This window comes from Conger conger, chromosome 1 (assembly GCF_963514075.1).
Source record: "Conger conger chromosome 1, fConCon1.1, whole genome shotgun sequence".
NCBI lineage: Eukaryota > Metazoa > Chordata > Actinopteri > Anguilliformes > Congridae > Conger > Conger conger.
Genome location: NC_083760.1, coordinates 76,481,047 through 76,497,568, shown reverse-complemented (window position 1 = coordinate 76,497,568; position 16,522 = coordinate 76,481,047). Strand labels below are relative to the sequence as shown.

The 16,522-nt window shown below is 48.7% G+C and overlaps 1 protein-coding gene across 1 annotated transcript in view; it reads right to left on the bottom strand.

The window, feature by feature from the left end:
* Nucleotides 1-2,254: 2,254 nt before the first annotated feature.
* efna3b (ephrin-A3b) overlaps nucleotides 2,255-16,522 on the bottom strand; it is a 49,156-nt gene continuing 34,888 nt past the window's right edge. Inside the window, exons 2-5 of the mRNA XM_061216402.1 lie at nucleotides 10,021-10,307; nucleotides 7,753-7,818; nucleotides 6,132-6,209; nucleotides 2,255-2,373 (exon numbers count right to left, since the gene is read on the bottom strand). Coding sequence (XP_061072386.1) covers nucleotides 2,255-2,373; nucleotides 6,132-6,209; nucleotides 7,753-7,818; nucleotides 10,021-10,307 — 550 coding nt within the window. The remainder of the gene's footprint in view (nucleotides 2,374-6,131; nucleotides 6,210-7,752; nucleotides 7,819-10,020; nucleotides 10,308-16,522) is intronic.

Sequence of the window (16,522 nt, the reverse complement as noted above, 5' to 3'; positions counted from 1 at the left end):
ATAGGAAAGCACTGTTAATGCGTAGATTTATCCATATTGTATACCATTACATCTTACGGGAAGGTCATATTACCTTGGTCAATAAGGTGCTAGTTGCTATGTGACAGTATTTGAAGAACCATGGTAAAATGTTAGTACTTTTACACCTTTTTTTTAACTCCCCAATTGAAAACATTTCTTTGTTCTCCAGACCAAAAAGCACGTTTTTGCATTCACTACTTATAACAATGCTTTATTTCACTATTGTATATGTGTATATATTTACATACACTTTTTGCAGTCATGTAAAAGTATGAAATTGAGTTTTTTCATCATACGCAAATATGCCTCTTCTCTTGTTTGCACTGTGAACTGGACCTGATGGCACACGTACACATATGACACACTTTCTAAACTTCATGAGAAAAAGAAACCAGCAAACAAAACAAAAATGGTTTGGCATAAGAGTCCCAGGCATCCTTAATCCCTGTCCCAGTTTAATCCAACAGAGAAGAATGAACCTTGGAGTACAATCCAAAATGTATATAAATATATACACACAGTAATATTTATATTTAAATACATCCTCAAAGTCTCTGAGCTTCTTTCTGGTGGATTCCAGAGGAGGCTCCGCTAAACAATAGTCTGGCCTGGCTGTTGAATTTCAGGGCAGGGTTTGGGGTTTGATGTGATGCTCCTATGTACAATTGTATCCCTTTGAAAAATGAAGGCAACGTTCAACCACCAATATCAGTATTGCTAAACTACTTGTGATCAATGTCATCTTCTCAACGATAGCGGAGCACAAATTTGGTACAGCAAAAGCAGGGATATCGCCAGCTGATGGGGGAGCACTCTCACTGGCTAGAGACAGCATCCATTCACCTAAACCTAAACCGGCTAGTCACCCCTGGTGGTACTTGAAAATATTTTGGGCCAAGGAAATACGTGATTCCTCAAATGTACTGAGTACAGCACCTTTATAAACAAACAGAAATGACCACAGAAGAGTACAGGAATGAAACGCAGTCCCGTAACGCACAAAAGCCTTTTGACTCGCACATGTACTAAAGCTGACAGGTTGCTATGGCAAACTGTGCTAGGCGACGTAAACCATGGCCACTCAGCGCTAACTGTATGAGTTGAACAGAGCGCACACCATGGCACAGAATGCACGGTACAGTAAACCACATTGAACTCAGCGGAACCTAAGCCAAGCACGCTCTGCGTAAAGACTTCTCGGCAACACCGCCCGTCCTGGCCCGTCTCACCGTCCCGTTCCCTCCGTCGTTCTGTGCCACGCCACCCACACGCACACACACACACAAACACACGCACACACCATTCTCTCCCAGCTCCGCCTCAGTGACAGCACTATTGAGTCATTTGCATTTTCACCCATGTTGCTTCCTGGTGTCAGTCTGACTTGCATCGTAAGTCCTGTGAACACGCCAGCGCAGTCAGAACTGGCAGGGCCCTCTACAGACAGCAACGACGCCATGGAGATTTTCACATTCACAATCAGCTCACATCAGATCCGGTCCAGAGAAAACAGAAGGCAATGATCCAGTCTTTTAGGCAGCACGGGGTGATGATGTCACTGAGGGAGGCAGCCAATCAGGTTCCAGGAGGAGCCTCGCGTGTGTCTAGTCCTATCTTTGCAGGCAGCTCCAGGGTTGATTGTGAGTGGCTATCAGGTCATGGCTGCGATACCGCCCCGCTCACATCTCAGCATATTATCCACCTTCCCCAACATACATGTCAGGCCTGGTATACACGAATCAACGGCAATAACATGTTGACACGTGAATACCCCTTTTGTATGTACAGCTACACATGCATGTCACATGTTGCACATGCATCTCAACATGCGCGTCGTACACAAATCTTGGCACTGGCGTAAGCAGCGACGCACACGTTTGGGCCGTCCCTGCAGCCTGTCCCAGCCCAGCACGGCTTGTCCTCCGCACCCTGCCCCAGCCCAGCACGGCTTGTCCTCCGCACCTCTCCAGAGCGTCCTGTTCTGAGCCGCTTCAGCGCATGTCCACAGTCAGACGCGAAAGGCTGCTACTCGCAGTGTTCCACCCTCCTGCCCCGTCCCGTCACTGGTCCCTGTCTCTGATCCTCTCCTCTGATTTGTCCTGCACGTGTCCTACGCCCCCCGCCCCCTGCTCCCCCCCCCCACCCCGCCCCCGCCTCTCTCTGCACCCGTGCCCCTGGTTCACCCCGTGCTCTGCCGGGGCTGGCTGGTGCCGCGCGGCCGTGGAGACGGGTGCTAGGAGACGGAGAGGGCGACGAGGAAGAGCGTTGCCACGGTGAGCAGCAGGCGGTCGCGGGAGGGGCTGCTGCCACTGATGCTCTTCTCCAGCTTTGGGATTTCAGGGTTAAACTCGTCTGAGAGGGAGAGAGGGAGAGGGAGAGGGGGGAGTGAGAGAGAGAGAGAGGGAGAGGGAGAGAGAGGGAGTGAGAGAGAGAGAGCGAGGGAGAGCGGGAGAGAGAGAGGGAGAGGGGGGAGAGAGAGAGGGAGAGGGAGAGAGAGGGGGGGGAGTGAGAGAGGGAGAGAGAGAGAGGGAGAGGGGGGAGAGAGAGATTGAGAGGGAGAGAGTAGGGCAGGGGGGAGAGAGAGGGAGAGAGAGGGAGGGGGAGAATCACATTAATATTACCGAATAAGAGGAACACGAGTTCATAAACTCCAATAACACAACAGCTGATTAACTGGAAGCTGTGCCACACAGTGAGTAGGATGGGGCGAGCAGTGTGTAAATACATGGTGCTCCAGCTCTGCACTGAGACAAGAGGTGAAGCTGATCTCGACAGACTCTGTGGCACGTTCACACAGCACTGACGCAAAACAGTGCAAACAGTGTCTCCACTGAGAGGCAGTTAACCCGTCAGGCACACACCTGGACACACACGCACACACATTTTTTTGACAGGAGGACAGCCCGGTGTCTGCTCAAGCCATCTCAGGAATTTTGTTTTGTCTCTGTGTCAAGACAAAAAATCCAACAGAACCAGTTTGATGGTGAGACTGAAGTCTACCGTGCCACGGCGGACAGCAGCGATGTCCTTCGCGTGTTTACTCTGGAGAACGAGCGGGACGAGGGCCCCGGCGTTCACACGTCAATCGTCAATCACCTGTCACGCGTGCTTCCCTGAGTGCAGAATGCTTTAAGATAATTATGACCCGGCGTTGTCATGTAATTGGTGTTGGGTTTCTGCATCACTTTACCTGTTATCCCAGGCTAGCCTGGAGTGTCCTAGCCCAGAGATGTCAGGTATTTAAAAACAAGACTGTCTTTTCCAAGCATAACACGCACTTGCATAGTATTCCAGTGGCTTTTGTTAAGTAATGATATTGTGTCATGACAATCTGACAGGTCTCCTCACACCCGTGACAAAAACAACAAAAGGGTTCACACATAATGTGAATTGCCGGTTGTGTTGTGTTTGCGATAGCATTGGGATTACAGTCAAAAGGGTAAGGCTATAGCCAGCGTGTCTTCAAGGTCATGTCGGCCCCGCTTGGGGGACAAACAGAAGATTTTCCCAGAACACGTCGAGACGAAACTGAATGCGGGTCTGTAATTGTACCGCACTAAAAACTGAACCGCACATTAAAACTCCTGCATCGCTGCTAATTGAGACACTGCACAGCCGTTTGTGGGGGGGGGGGGGGGGGGGGGGAAGAAAGAAAGTGCAGGAAGACCCGTGGGCCTGTAATTGTACCACGGTAAAAACTGCAGCATCACTGCTGAGTGAGCCGCTGCAGTCCGTTTGCGGCTGGAGAAAAGAGTCTGTAATCGTAGCGCGCTAACGCTCGGTCTGAGCGTAGCTGTGGGAAACCTGAACAGTCTTAATGGTGCCGTGGAGCAGCCGGGGCCCGGACAGTGATTTATCGGGCGCTGAGAGCGTTTAATGAAAGTGTTGTGTGCAGTCGCCGGCTTTAACAATGCAGCGCGCCGCGGATCTCGGCGGAATACCAGGCCCGGGCGGAGAGGGACGCTTCTGTTTTAACCGACTTTGTAATCATGTGGCACACGCGCGCTGAGCCGCTTCGCGCAGCGGTCGCCGGGGCCGTGAGTGAGAACGGGCCCCGGCGGGCCCCGGCGGGGCCCCGGCCTGAATACACCGGGGTCTTTCAGCCCGCTCGGTTTCCGTCCATTACCCGCTCCTGAAAAGGGCTGATGGCAGCCGTAAGTGACTCGCAGTAAAGCGGCTCTGTCACCTTTTATCCGCCGTCGCACGGCGAGCACATCGTCAACGAGGTACGAATTTCAGCTTCCATTAGAGCTTTTAGCTTCATCACCGCCAACGACCCACCTGTCTATTAGAGGGCCGCGAGGCGTCCAAGAAAGAGACAGATCGCCGCAGCCTAAGAGTGTGTGTGTGTGAGAGAGTGTGTGTGAGAGTGTGTGAATTTGTGCATGTGAGTGTGGGTGTGTGTGCACCAGCACACAGGTGAGTGCTTGTACAAACCAACGTACGTGTGTTTGTGTACCCATGTAAGAGTGTGTGTGCACGTGTGTTTACACGTGTGCTAGCAATTGTGTGTGTGCATTTGTATCTGTTAGTTTCTACTTGTATGTACATGTGTGTGTATGTGTGTTTATGCCTGTTCGTGTGCATTTGTGAATGTACGTGTGTGTACGTGTATGCTTGTGTGTGTGCATCCGTGTTCGCACGTGTGTGTTCATGTGCGTACGTATGTGCGTGTATGTACGTGTGCGTGTGTGAAAGTGCAAGTCTGCACGATGACTCATTTGCGTTTCCTCACTAATATGCGCTGTGCTGTCTCTCTAATGGCTTCCTCCGCTCTGCTGAGAGAGCTCTGTCAACATCGTTGCCCTCCTGTCATGCCATTAAAGCTGGGTGGAAATTGAATTTGAATTTGAGGGAGCGAGGAAGGTGGGGAGGGGTGTATGATTCGATACAGACGCTGATTCGATACAGCAGCACCCTGACATCGCCACCGCCAGAGAGGAACGGAGAGAGGGAGAGCAGGAGGGAGATAGCGAGAGTGGGGGAGAGGAAGAAGAAGAGGGGGGGGGGTGTACGGCGATATGCCTTGCTTAACCCCGTGTCATGCTAATCAAACAGATCTGAATAGAGCTGAGAGAGGGATGGAGGGCTCCACTGGCCTGTGTTAAAAAATCATTATGATAATGTGCCTTATTACCCATGTGCTCCGCGTAATGGAAGCACCTCGGCTTGTGCCAGGCGGTTAATGGCCTCCGACACTTACGCTGGGGGGGTCCCTCAGGAGAGGAGAGGAGAGGAGAGAGGGGGGTGGGGGGGGGGGAGAGAGCCACCCAGGCAGGTGGAAAGGCCCAGGACGGGCTGATTTATAGCGCCTGGTGACCGCTCGCAGATAAAGACGGGGCGCGATGACAGATGGGTTTCACCGCCAACATCCGGCAGGGCGAGGAGGCGGGGCCCGGTGATTCAGGGGAGAGCGGGGCGGACGCTACACGGCTGCCTCAGTGAGAGCTCAGCCCCGTGGCCTCCCCCGTGCGCATACACACGCGTGTGCGCCGTCTGGGAAAGCCACCGCTCATCTCCGGCTGGAAAGACAATAAGGAGGACTCTGCATCCAAATCCCGAAAGACGGCATGGAGCCCCATCCAGCCGGATACAGAGACCCGCTGCAGCGCCGCGGCGAGGGAGAGATAACGCGGCTGGCACCGCGCGGAGCATCTGGAACCTTCCGAAGCACGCCGTTTGTAGGCTTTTCAAACTACTTTTCATCCCCGTTTATCCGTTTTCCCCCGATTTGGAACGCCCGGCGGGGAACACGATGTGGGGTGTGTGCTTTGCATCAAAACTCTACAGAGAGCGCAGGAACATGAAGGCCCATTGTGGCTCCAGCTGGCTGTAGCTGGCTGTGCTGGGGCCCAGCGCACCAGCACACCAAGCACTGCTGGGGGACCGGTAGACTGGCCCAGCAGACCAGCACCAAGCACTGCTGGGGGACCAGTAGAATGGCCCAGTGCACCAGCACCAAGCACTGCTGGGGGACCGGTAGACTGGCCCAGTGCACCAGCACCAAGCACTGCTGGGGGACCGATAGACTGGCCCAGCACACCAGCACCAAGCACTGCTGGGGGACCAGTAGACGGAGGTAATGCGGAGAACATCCTGCCGACACTCACCGATGTCGTGGATTTTAATGTTGGGTCTGAGCGTGTAGTCTGCCTGGGTCGGCTGGGACTCGTCATCTGCGTCTGAGGCTGGGAACAAGCAGACAGGAAGAGGGACAGAGACACACATCCTGATATATTAATGTACTGGTACAGAGACAGGTGACAAAGCATCCTCACACACTGACAGGGCACTACACTGCTAATACAAGAAGAAGTACTGCATTACCCCTCTGGAGGGAGTTAATTACGCACATATATTTGAGTTATATATACAAACACTGATGGATTGACTGGACACTTCAATCTATTCCAAACGACAGCGAGTACAGGAAGGAAGCGAGGGTTAGAATAACACATACTGTCCTTGCTAAAGCCTGAGAGGACACTACAGTATATTTACACTGACAGAGAGAGAGGGGGTTAACATAACACAGCACAGCACACTGTACGCCAGCGGCCGCTGCAGTAGATTAAACCCGACATGGAGGGAGGGGGGTTAACACAACATATATACACAGGAATGGACTGGCTGGACACTGGAATAGATTAAAAGTGACAGAGGGAGAGGCAGAGGGAGCGAGGGGGGTTATGGGCTTTCATCTCTGGGCCGGATAAAGAGTGCTGTGGGGGGAAGAGGCGCAGTGGCAGTAAAAATAGCCGGGTGCGTTCGCGGCGCTGTGGCAGGACCACGGGCGCAGGGCTGGGCCCGGTGTCAGCGCTGTGCTAACCTCCACAGCGACCCCGCGCTCCCCCAGCCGCCTGGCCTGGCACAGAGGCAGAGCGCCCTGCCCACTGCAGCCAGGAGGGCTGGGACGGGTCAGGAGGGAGCTGGAGGCAGTGACAGCGCGCTGTGTGTGTGAGTGTGTGAGACTTGTGAGTGTGTGTGTGTGAGTGTGTGTGTGAGTGTGTGTGAGTGTGTGTGAGTGTGTGTGTGCGTGTGTGTGTGTGTGTGTGTTTGCGTGTGTGTGTGTGAGTGTGTGTGAGTGTGTGTGTGTGTGTGTGTTTGCGTGTGTGTGTGTGTGTGTGTTTGTGTGTGAGACTCGTGAGTCTGTGTGTGTGTGTGTGTGTGTGTGTGTGTGTGTGCGCGTGCATGTGTGTGTTTACGTAAGTGTGTGAGTGTGTGAGAGACTGCGTGTAGTGAGTGAGTGTGCGCGCTCATGTGTGTGTGTGTGTGTGTGTGTGTATCGGTATGTGTATGCACACATGTGTGTGTGAGTGTGCATGTGTGTGTGTGTACGTGAGTGTGTGTGTGTGTATGAGAGTGTGTGTATCGGTATGTGTATGCACACGTGTGTGAGTGTGCATGTGTGTGTGTGTGTGTATGTGAGTGTGTGTGTGTGTGTATGAGAGTGTGTGTATCGGTATGTGTATGCACACGTGTGTGTGAGTGTGCATGTGTGTGTGTACGTGTGTGTGTGTGTGTGTGTGTGTTTGAGCATGCGGAGGTGTAAAGCAGACATGGGGTAGTAATGCAGTGTAAGAAGGACAGCTGATGGAGGGGAAAGAATGAAGATGGAAGGGGGGGAATAAAATGGACAGAAGGAAAAATTAACAGAGAGCAAGAGACAGCAAAGGAGAGCAGAGAGAGTGAGAGAGAGAGAGAGAGAGGGAGAGAGACAGAGAGACTCACCAGTGGAGCAGCACACGTAGACCCTCAGTCTCAGGCAGCTGCGGCCGTGGTGGTGGGTGGGCGTGGCTGCAGAGACACATGCAAACGCGTCAGCTGACAGTCCAACCCACGTTAACATAGGAATGAATAACACTGTAGTGCACAAATGAAAGCCTCACATCTAATTCCGTAATACAGAGGAAAAAGTCAAATACAGATAATGCCGTTGACTAGATACCAGCACAGTAAAACTCACAGATATAGTAGTGCATGAGTAAGCTCAGTGTGACTCACAGTACTGTAGCAGTAAGCTCAGTGTAACTCACAGATGTAGTAATATCGGAGTAAACTCAGTGTAGCTCACAGATATAGTAGTGTATAACTCACAGATGTAGTAGTGTATAACTCACAGATGTAGTAGTGTCGGAGTAAGCTCAGTGTAGCTGACAGATATAGTAATGTATAACTCACAGATGTAGTAGTGTAGGAGTAAACTCAGTGTAGCTCACAGATATAGTAATATATAACTCACAGATGTAGTAGTTTATGAGTAATCTCAGCGTAGCTCACAGTTATAGTAATGTATAACTCACAGATGTAGTAGTTCATGAGTAATCTCAGTGTAGCTCAGATATAGTAATGTATAACTCACAGATGTAGTAGTGTAGGAGTAAACTCAGTGTAGCTCACAGATATAGTAATGTATTACTCACAGATGTAGTAGTTTATGAGTAAACTCAGTGTAGCTCACAGATATAGTAATGTATTACTCACAGATGTAGTAGTTTATGAGTAAACTCAGTGTAGCTCACAGATATAGTAATGTATAACTCACAGATGTAGTAGTTTATGAGTAATCTCAGTGTAGCTCACAGATATAGTAATGTATAACTCATAGATGTAGTAGTTTGAGTAATCTCAGTGTAGCTCACAGATATAGTAATGTATAACTCACAGATGTAGTAGTTTATGAGTAAACTCAGTGTAGCTCACAGATATAGTAGTGTATAACTCACAGATGTAGTAGTTTACAAGTAATCTCAGTGTAGCTCACAGATATAGTAGTGTATCTCACAGATGTAGTAGTTTATGAGTAAACTCAGGGTAGCTCACAGATATAGTAGTGTATAACTCACAGATGTAGTAGTTTATGAGTAATCTCAGTGTAGCTCAAAGATATAGTAATGTATAACTCACAAATGTAGTAGTTTATGAGTAATCTCAGTGTAGCTCACAGATATAGTAATGTATAACTCACAGATGTAGTAGTTTGAGTAATCTCAGTGTAGCTCACAGATATAGTAATGTATAACTCACAGATGTAGTAGTTTATGAGTAATCTCAGTGTAGCTCACAGATATAGTAATGTATAACTCACAGATGTAGTAGTTTATGAGTAATCTCAGTGTAGCTCACAGATATAGTAATGTATAACTCACAGATGTAGTAGTTTATGAGTAATCTCAGTGTAGCTCACAGATATAGTAATGTATAACTCACAGATGTAGTAGTTTATGAGTAAACTCAGTGTAGCTCACAGATATAATAGTGTATAACTCACAGATGTAGTAGTTTATTAGTAATCTCAGTGTAGCTCACAGATATAGTAGTGTATGACTCACAGATGTAGTAGTTTATGAGTAAACTCAGGGTAGCTCACGGATATAGTAATGTACAACTCACATATGGAGTAGTTTGAGTAATCTCAGTGTAGCTCACAGATATAGTAATGTATAACTCACAGATGTATTAGTTTATGAGTAAACTCAGTGTAGCTCACAGATATAGTAATGTATTACTCACAGATGTAGTAGTTTATGAGTGAACTCAGTGTAGCTCACAGATATAGTAATGTATAACTCACAGATGTAGTAGTTTATGAGTAATCTCAGTGTAGCGCACAGATATAGTAATGTATAACTCACAGATGTAGTAGTTTATGAGTAAACTCAGTGTAGCTCACAGATATAGTAGTGTATAACTCACAGATGTAGAAGTTTATGAGTAATCTCAGTGTAGCTCACAGATACAGTAATGTATAACTCACAGATGTAGTAGTGTAGGAGTAAACTCAGTGTAGCTCACAGATATAGTAATGTATTACTCACAGATGTAGTAGTTTATGAGTAAACTCAGTGTAGCTCAGATATAGTAGTGTATAACTCACAGATGTAGTAGTTTATGAGTAATCTCAGTGTAGCTCACAGATATAGTAGTGTATAACTCACAGATGTAGTAGTTTATGAGTAATCTCAGTGTAGCTCACAGATATAGTAATGTATAACTCACAGATGTAGTAGTACTCTTGGCCCACGTGGAACTCATAGCCCAGGGAGAAGGCGCTGTATCGCTGGAACTTCTCAGAGAACTTGATTGGCGCATGCGGGGCGTGTGGTCGATTGCACTCCCACCGCTTGAAGCCCAGCTGGGGGTCGCACGTGCGGTATCCCCGGTAACTGACCATGTAGAGGACATACTGCTCCCCGACGCCCCGCTGGCTGTCATTGTAGTGCGGGCAGTAGATGTCCAGGTAGTCGTTCACGTTCACCTGCACCTTGTAGCCCTCTCTGCGAAGACTGCAAGAGAGAAATACCACAGGCCTGTCAGTCAAACCACCGCAACACAGAGCCGCACACCGATGAAACACGCCAAGAAGCATCATTATTATCCACATTTCAATACAAGACCAACAGAGAAAAACTGCTGTGAAAACCCTTCAGTAAAAAAGAAAAATGTGGCAAAGGAATTTCATCTCACAGAACAATCAATACATAACAAAATAAAAATGAAAACCGTTACATTTTCTGTAAAAAAAAAAAAAGAAAAGCCTAAACAACCTGGGAGTCTGAAGATGAATGATGCTTCCTGTTATCCTACATGACCCATGACTACATGTCTACACGAATCTCCAAATATTCCGTGGCTGCCAGGCGTGGGCTGAATACAGTCACCGTTGTGTTGTCAGTTAGCCGCCTCCTCTACAGAGAGAGCAAGAACAGACAGCCGCCCTGGTCTGAGAGACAGGGAGCACACTCCTGTCAACAGCACGTCCCCCCGAGGAGCCAGGACAAATCTGCCACCTGCAGCCTTTGTGTAACTTCTGACTTCCTGCAAACCCCTGGCCCGGCCACCATTACCAGCTGCGATTAGCATTGCGGGAAGAAGCGCTAAGCTGTGTTCACACTCTATTCAGCAACAGCAGAAAAAACTGTTTTGTGTTTTTGTGTTTTTTCTCCTGTTTAACGCAGCCAGGAGGAAATGCGAGGCCCTGATAAAATCGCAGCGATTGTTTTTTTGCCATCCGATCCTCCCGGCCGGATCACCCTTCTCACGACAAGCAATGGTAATGCAATTTTAAAATCAAGATAGACCTGTCTATCGGAACCCGATCCCATATCATCGTTAGTGACCCACGGATGGCATGCAGGGCCTACCAGAGGAAGCGGATGAGGGGAAAGTCTTGATTCAGGTCATGTCGTGTCGTGTCGTGAAGTGGATCAGTATTGCCTCCCGGTTCTGTTGCCCACCGCACCGTTCTCACTCATTTTTTTGCGTTTGCAGAGGAGGCTAGCGACACTGCAGGCGCAGAGGTGAGAGGACACCAAGTTGGTTTGATTTAGCGGTAACGCAACTTGAAAGGCTCAGCTGTGAACAGAGCCCAAAGACTCTCAGCGGGGGGAACAGAAGCGCGCGCCCTGGAGCTTCGCACGCGCACCGAGAGCGTTAAAACAAATCGCACACCATTGTCCCCTCTCCCCACCACTCATAGATCACTGTCGTTCCAAAAAAGCCGCCTCTGACAGAGAGAGATGGAGTTCTCCCACCGTCGATAACTTTTTTTGTTTATCTGGCTCAAAAACGGGATCGAAAGTGTAAGAAAATACGGTGCAGCATATTCAGAAGGACAGATGAAATGCTTGAGTGGTTGTAATAGCATCCAGGATGCAGTAGGTGTCAGTAGTGCGATACTCCAGTCATCCGTGCGGCTCTCTCTCTCTCGCTCAGTTCTAGGTCACTTCTCCAGGGAGATTATTATTCAATTATTAAATGAAAATCGAAAATGCTGCTACATCCTTCTCCCTACCTGCTTCTCTTTCGCTCATTCTCTCTTCCCCTGCAAGTCTCTTATTCTCTCCCTCCGGTTACTCCCTCCCTTTAAACCTGGGCGCTTCTTTTCTGTTATCCACACATGGAGGACGTGATGGATGTGCACAGCGTTTCTCTCCCTGCGTTTGTCGCTCCATCCATCACTCCCCCACCCCCTCTCCTCATGAACCCGCCCGTCACAAATCTGATGGAACCCCCCCCCCCTCTGCCCCCCGCAGCATTGTGAAGAAAAAACTAGATTAATGCTTCAGGAAAAATATAGATACACACACACAGAGTGGGAGAGAGAGAGAGAGAGAGAGAGAGAGAGAGAGAGAGAGAGGGAGGGACAGAGAAATGCTAGGAGAGTGACAGATGCAAATGGGGGGAGAATATGGAGAGGAGAGAGAAGAATATTCGGGGGGCCTCTATAAGAGAGAGAGAAAGAGAGAGAAAGAGAGAGAGAGAGAACGGACTTGGGGTAGAGGATGAAAGAGACAGGAAGGTGTGGGCAAAACTGGTGTAATTGTGATGAGCACAAGAGTGTGTGCCGTATATGTAGCGCTGCGCCCTCACTATGCCAGCGTATTCCTTTCATGGAATTAGCATTTACATATTTTATTAATTGTATTAAAAGCTTTGACATTACCAGAGGACTTTTATCATGGAGATGCGACTGGCTGTGAATTAAAACGGGGCCTGCAGGGAGAAGATGGAAATATGTATTTTCATATTTTCAGAAGCATGGAAAGAGTGTCGGGTTTAGAGGGGGGGTGCGGGGTGGGGGCTGGGGGGTTTAGAGAGGGGAGTGAGATTTTAAAAAATCAAAGAGAGCAAGAGGGGAGATGGGGCTAGAGGATGAGAGGATGAGAGGGGAGGATATGTACACAGAGAATAAAGAGGAAAGAGAAAAAATGACAGAACAAGAGAGTGAGCAGGACTATTTTTAAACCCGACAAGGGAGAGAGAGAGAGAGAGAGAGAGAGAGAGAGAGAGGCACACTGATAAAGAAAAAGAGAAAGAGGCACACTGAGAAAGAGAAAGAGAGGAAGAGAGAGAGAGAACAGAGCAGTCTTCCCGAGGGTGTAATGAAGTGGAAAATAAATGAAGTGATGTGTTGCACTCTCCCTCTTCCACGCTCCCTCTCTCTCTCTCTCTTTTGTTGTCTCATCACCAATTTCCTTTTTAGTGAAGGATGCTGAGCTAGTTAGTAAAGACAGCAGGATCTGATGAAAGAGGGAAAAGGGAAGAGAGGGAGGGAGATAGAAAGCGGAAGAGAGGAGGGGTGCTGCAGAACGACTTTTCCGTCAACAGAGGTTTCTATAAATACAGAATCACAATACTGTACAAAAACTCCCCACTATCTGAGCCACTGGAAGGAGACAATGCAGTGACTGCCATTAGCAAGAGCGCATCCTGCTCCTCACTGCCTCTCCAAGAGCCCTTCCCCTGCCTTCTCTCTCTCTCTCTCTCTCTCTCCCACTCCATTCCCGTCTCTGTCGTTCCAGCCCACCTTCCTCATCTTGACCAGTTGTTTTTCTGTAAATAAGAACACGGTTCCTCTATTTATGCGTCTCTCTATTGTAGCTATACAGACATCATTTGCGGGGGTAATGAAGGATAGCGCACGCAGGGTCTGCTGATGTTTCCCCCGCAGAGGTGCTGAATCAGGACCTGAGAGAGAGAGGAGGGGTTTGGAAGCCTGGTGTCGCTGGTTAACACAATCTCCTCAATTACAGAGACACCAAAGCCAAGGAAGCGGCTTAATCAATCTACAAAGCTTCGAGTGGAGACCTCTTTCGACAAACACCCTTTTCCAGGCCTGACAAAGGAACGCGGCCAAACTCCAGGAAACAGCGCAGCCAAATAAATTCAAAGGCCTCCAGAAAAAGCCAGCCTTCACAATCAGCGTGGATATCTTATCCAGCAGAAGTGTGTCAATGAAACTGAGCTTTTAAAACCATTCTGATAACATTCAGCTGCGATTGAAAGCAGTTTTACATGAAAAAGGGCAAATGTTCTTCTCTCCTCACCTCCCCCCTTTCTCTCTCTCCTGCTCTTTAACAGAAATAGGCTTCCTCGGCGTAAGTAAGAAATGGCTTCACCAAATAGCTTTTTACAAAGCAATAACGGACAATTTCCGACAGCTAAAAAAATCATATAAAACAAAATGATAATTTCCATCTGCTGTTCTCTTCCTGTTTGTTCTCAGCGGAAACAAAAGCGTGCTCTGCGGTGAATAGAGAGAGTGTCCTTCATCCTTCTGAAGCTACGAGGATGCCCAGTCCTCCCACAGGAGGAGCTCCACTCACCCTACGACTCCCCTCAGCTCCTGCCCTTCTCCAGGCCCAGGACCCTCCACACCACCCTCTTCCTCTCCTACTCCCACTCTCCCTCCCTCCTCCTCGCTCAGCAGAGACAGTGGTGAATTATTGAAAGGTTATTAAATTCAGAAACATCATTCAGCCTCGGGCTTTTACACTGACTCAACATGTACTCGCAAACAGACACACAAACACACGCACACACACACATACGCGCGCAAAAAACTGTAACAATATACCACGACACACTGAACGCAACCCAAGGCTAAAGATCCAGCGTGTTTCTTTAGCATCACTTAAGGTATGTGCACACACTCACGCACGCACACACATGCCCACACACAAACTCTGCACTGCCTTAAATATAATTCAGCCAGATGTTAAAGATCACACTTTAGCTAATGCTCCTGTTTGTGAGGACACGTTTAATCTCAGACACTTGTATTGGTATTTGTCTCAGTACTGGAGTTCCTGAAGTTGTAGAAGTCTTGGTATGGTAGTTACAGACTTGGCCCATCTACCTTGTGTAATGGACTTAAGATCATGGCATTACAATAAATCGTATGTGAATTGTCTCTGACATGTTCGGTTGTTTGTTCTGTGACCTTGATATGCACTGTTTTGTACATGGTTTGGATAAAAGTGCCTGCTAAATAAAATACAATCTAATTTAGGTTTAGGTTACGGGGAGCATTTACAGCAGTCTGACATGATGATTGATAGCTGGCAGGAGGAAATGCAGCTCTCTGTGTCAGAAGGCACTCTTATTCATAACTACTCCACACGTCAGTTAAACCGCAAATACTAACCATCAACATCCACCGCACGCGTCAAATCATACATTTTACGCACGTTAAAATGTAGTCTTAAAATACACGTCCCTTCCCTCTTAACCCAAACAGAGCCAGGACCTGCACTATCGTACGAAGCAGTGTAACAGTATCATTCGCATTCCGCAGGAGAACAGAGAGTGTACAGATGAGCTAATGTGTGCTACGATTGCGCAGATAGAATGACACCCAATGAAAACAACTTGTTCAAGGATGGAAAATTATTGAATTAAAGGGAAAAAAAAGCAGGCCTCATTCATGCTCGCTCGGAGCCGCCATGTGTTTTCACTTAAATCATTTTCTGATCTCGCCCCATACTGCTTAATTGAATTCCAAGGACATTTTGCTTGGCTGACTGAATATCACAATCCCGCTAATTTTATAAATAATGTTTCTGAAATGAATACGACGTGACGGGAGACGGACCTGGAGCGGACCTTTTTGTTTTACTCCGCTCGAGAGCGCGGTGTGTTGCCGAAGCCCGGCTCAGCTGGTGGCGGATTGCGCACTCCGCCGCCGGAACCCTCCGGAACGTCTGTCTTTGTCTGTCACTCGCTGAACGGCGTGGCTTCTTGTCGTTCTCCGCACCTGAGTCTGCGGGGGCCGGGACACGCCTGGGTGACGCCGCTCCCCCTCGGAGCGAGAGAGCGAGGACCGCGTGACGTGGCCGGGCGACAGGTCAGCGACAGTCGTTCCGTGGGTGGAGTGTCACACGCGTGGTGGGCGGAGCGTTCCGGGGGGGGGGGAGGGGGGGGGGTACGGCGGAACGGCGTGGGCGCTGAAAAGCACTGCGGTGTGTGTGTGTGTGTGTGTGTGTGTGTGTGTGTGTGTGTGTGTGTGTGTGTGGAGGTTAACTCGAGTGACCACGCATCAACTGCAGTGCTTCAAACCCGCCCAGGGGATTTGGCTGAACCTGTTTCCGTGCAGATTCCACCAGCCACAGCTGCCTTAGACCACCAGGATTCTCTGTGTTCGGGGATGCTTTAACCTTGAGGGCAGCAGGTATTTACAATGGGACAGGACAGTAAGTAATCTGTTTCCTGTTACTGTGAACATGGTGCATCTATTAGCTTTGGCCTGGAGGAGGCTGAACACTGCCTTGGCCCAGAGACCACACTGTCAAGATTTCAGCTGGAGGAGATTAGATTTGACACAGAGCAAACTATAAAGGTAAATAAAATGGGTTTTTATGTGGAGTTGTAAAGCCTTCTCGCCCTATCATTAGAGTGTAACAGTAACACACAGGCACACACACTTTCTACAGCCAATGTCACACTGAGACGCGACACACGCTTTCACACTGACACAACGAGAAAGTGGAGGAAGGGAGAAATGAGAGATGGAGAGAAATCTGATTCCACTGACAGAACGGAAGAGAGACAGAGAAAGTGAGGGGCAAAAGGCATGAAAAGGGTCTGGAGACACACACACACACACACACAAAGACACAAAGACATACCGTGCTCACACACACAGACACACACACACACACAGATACACACTTAAACACACTCTCACACAATAACATAAACACACACCACACACACACAC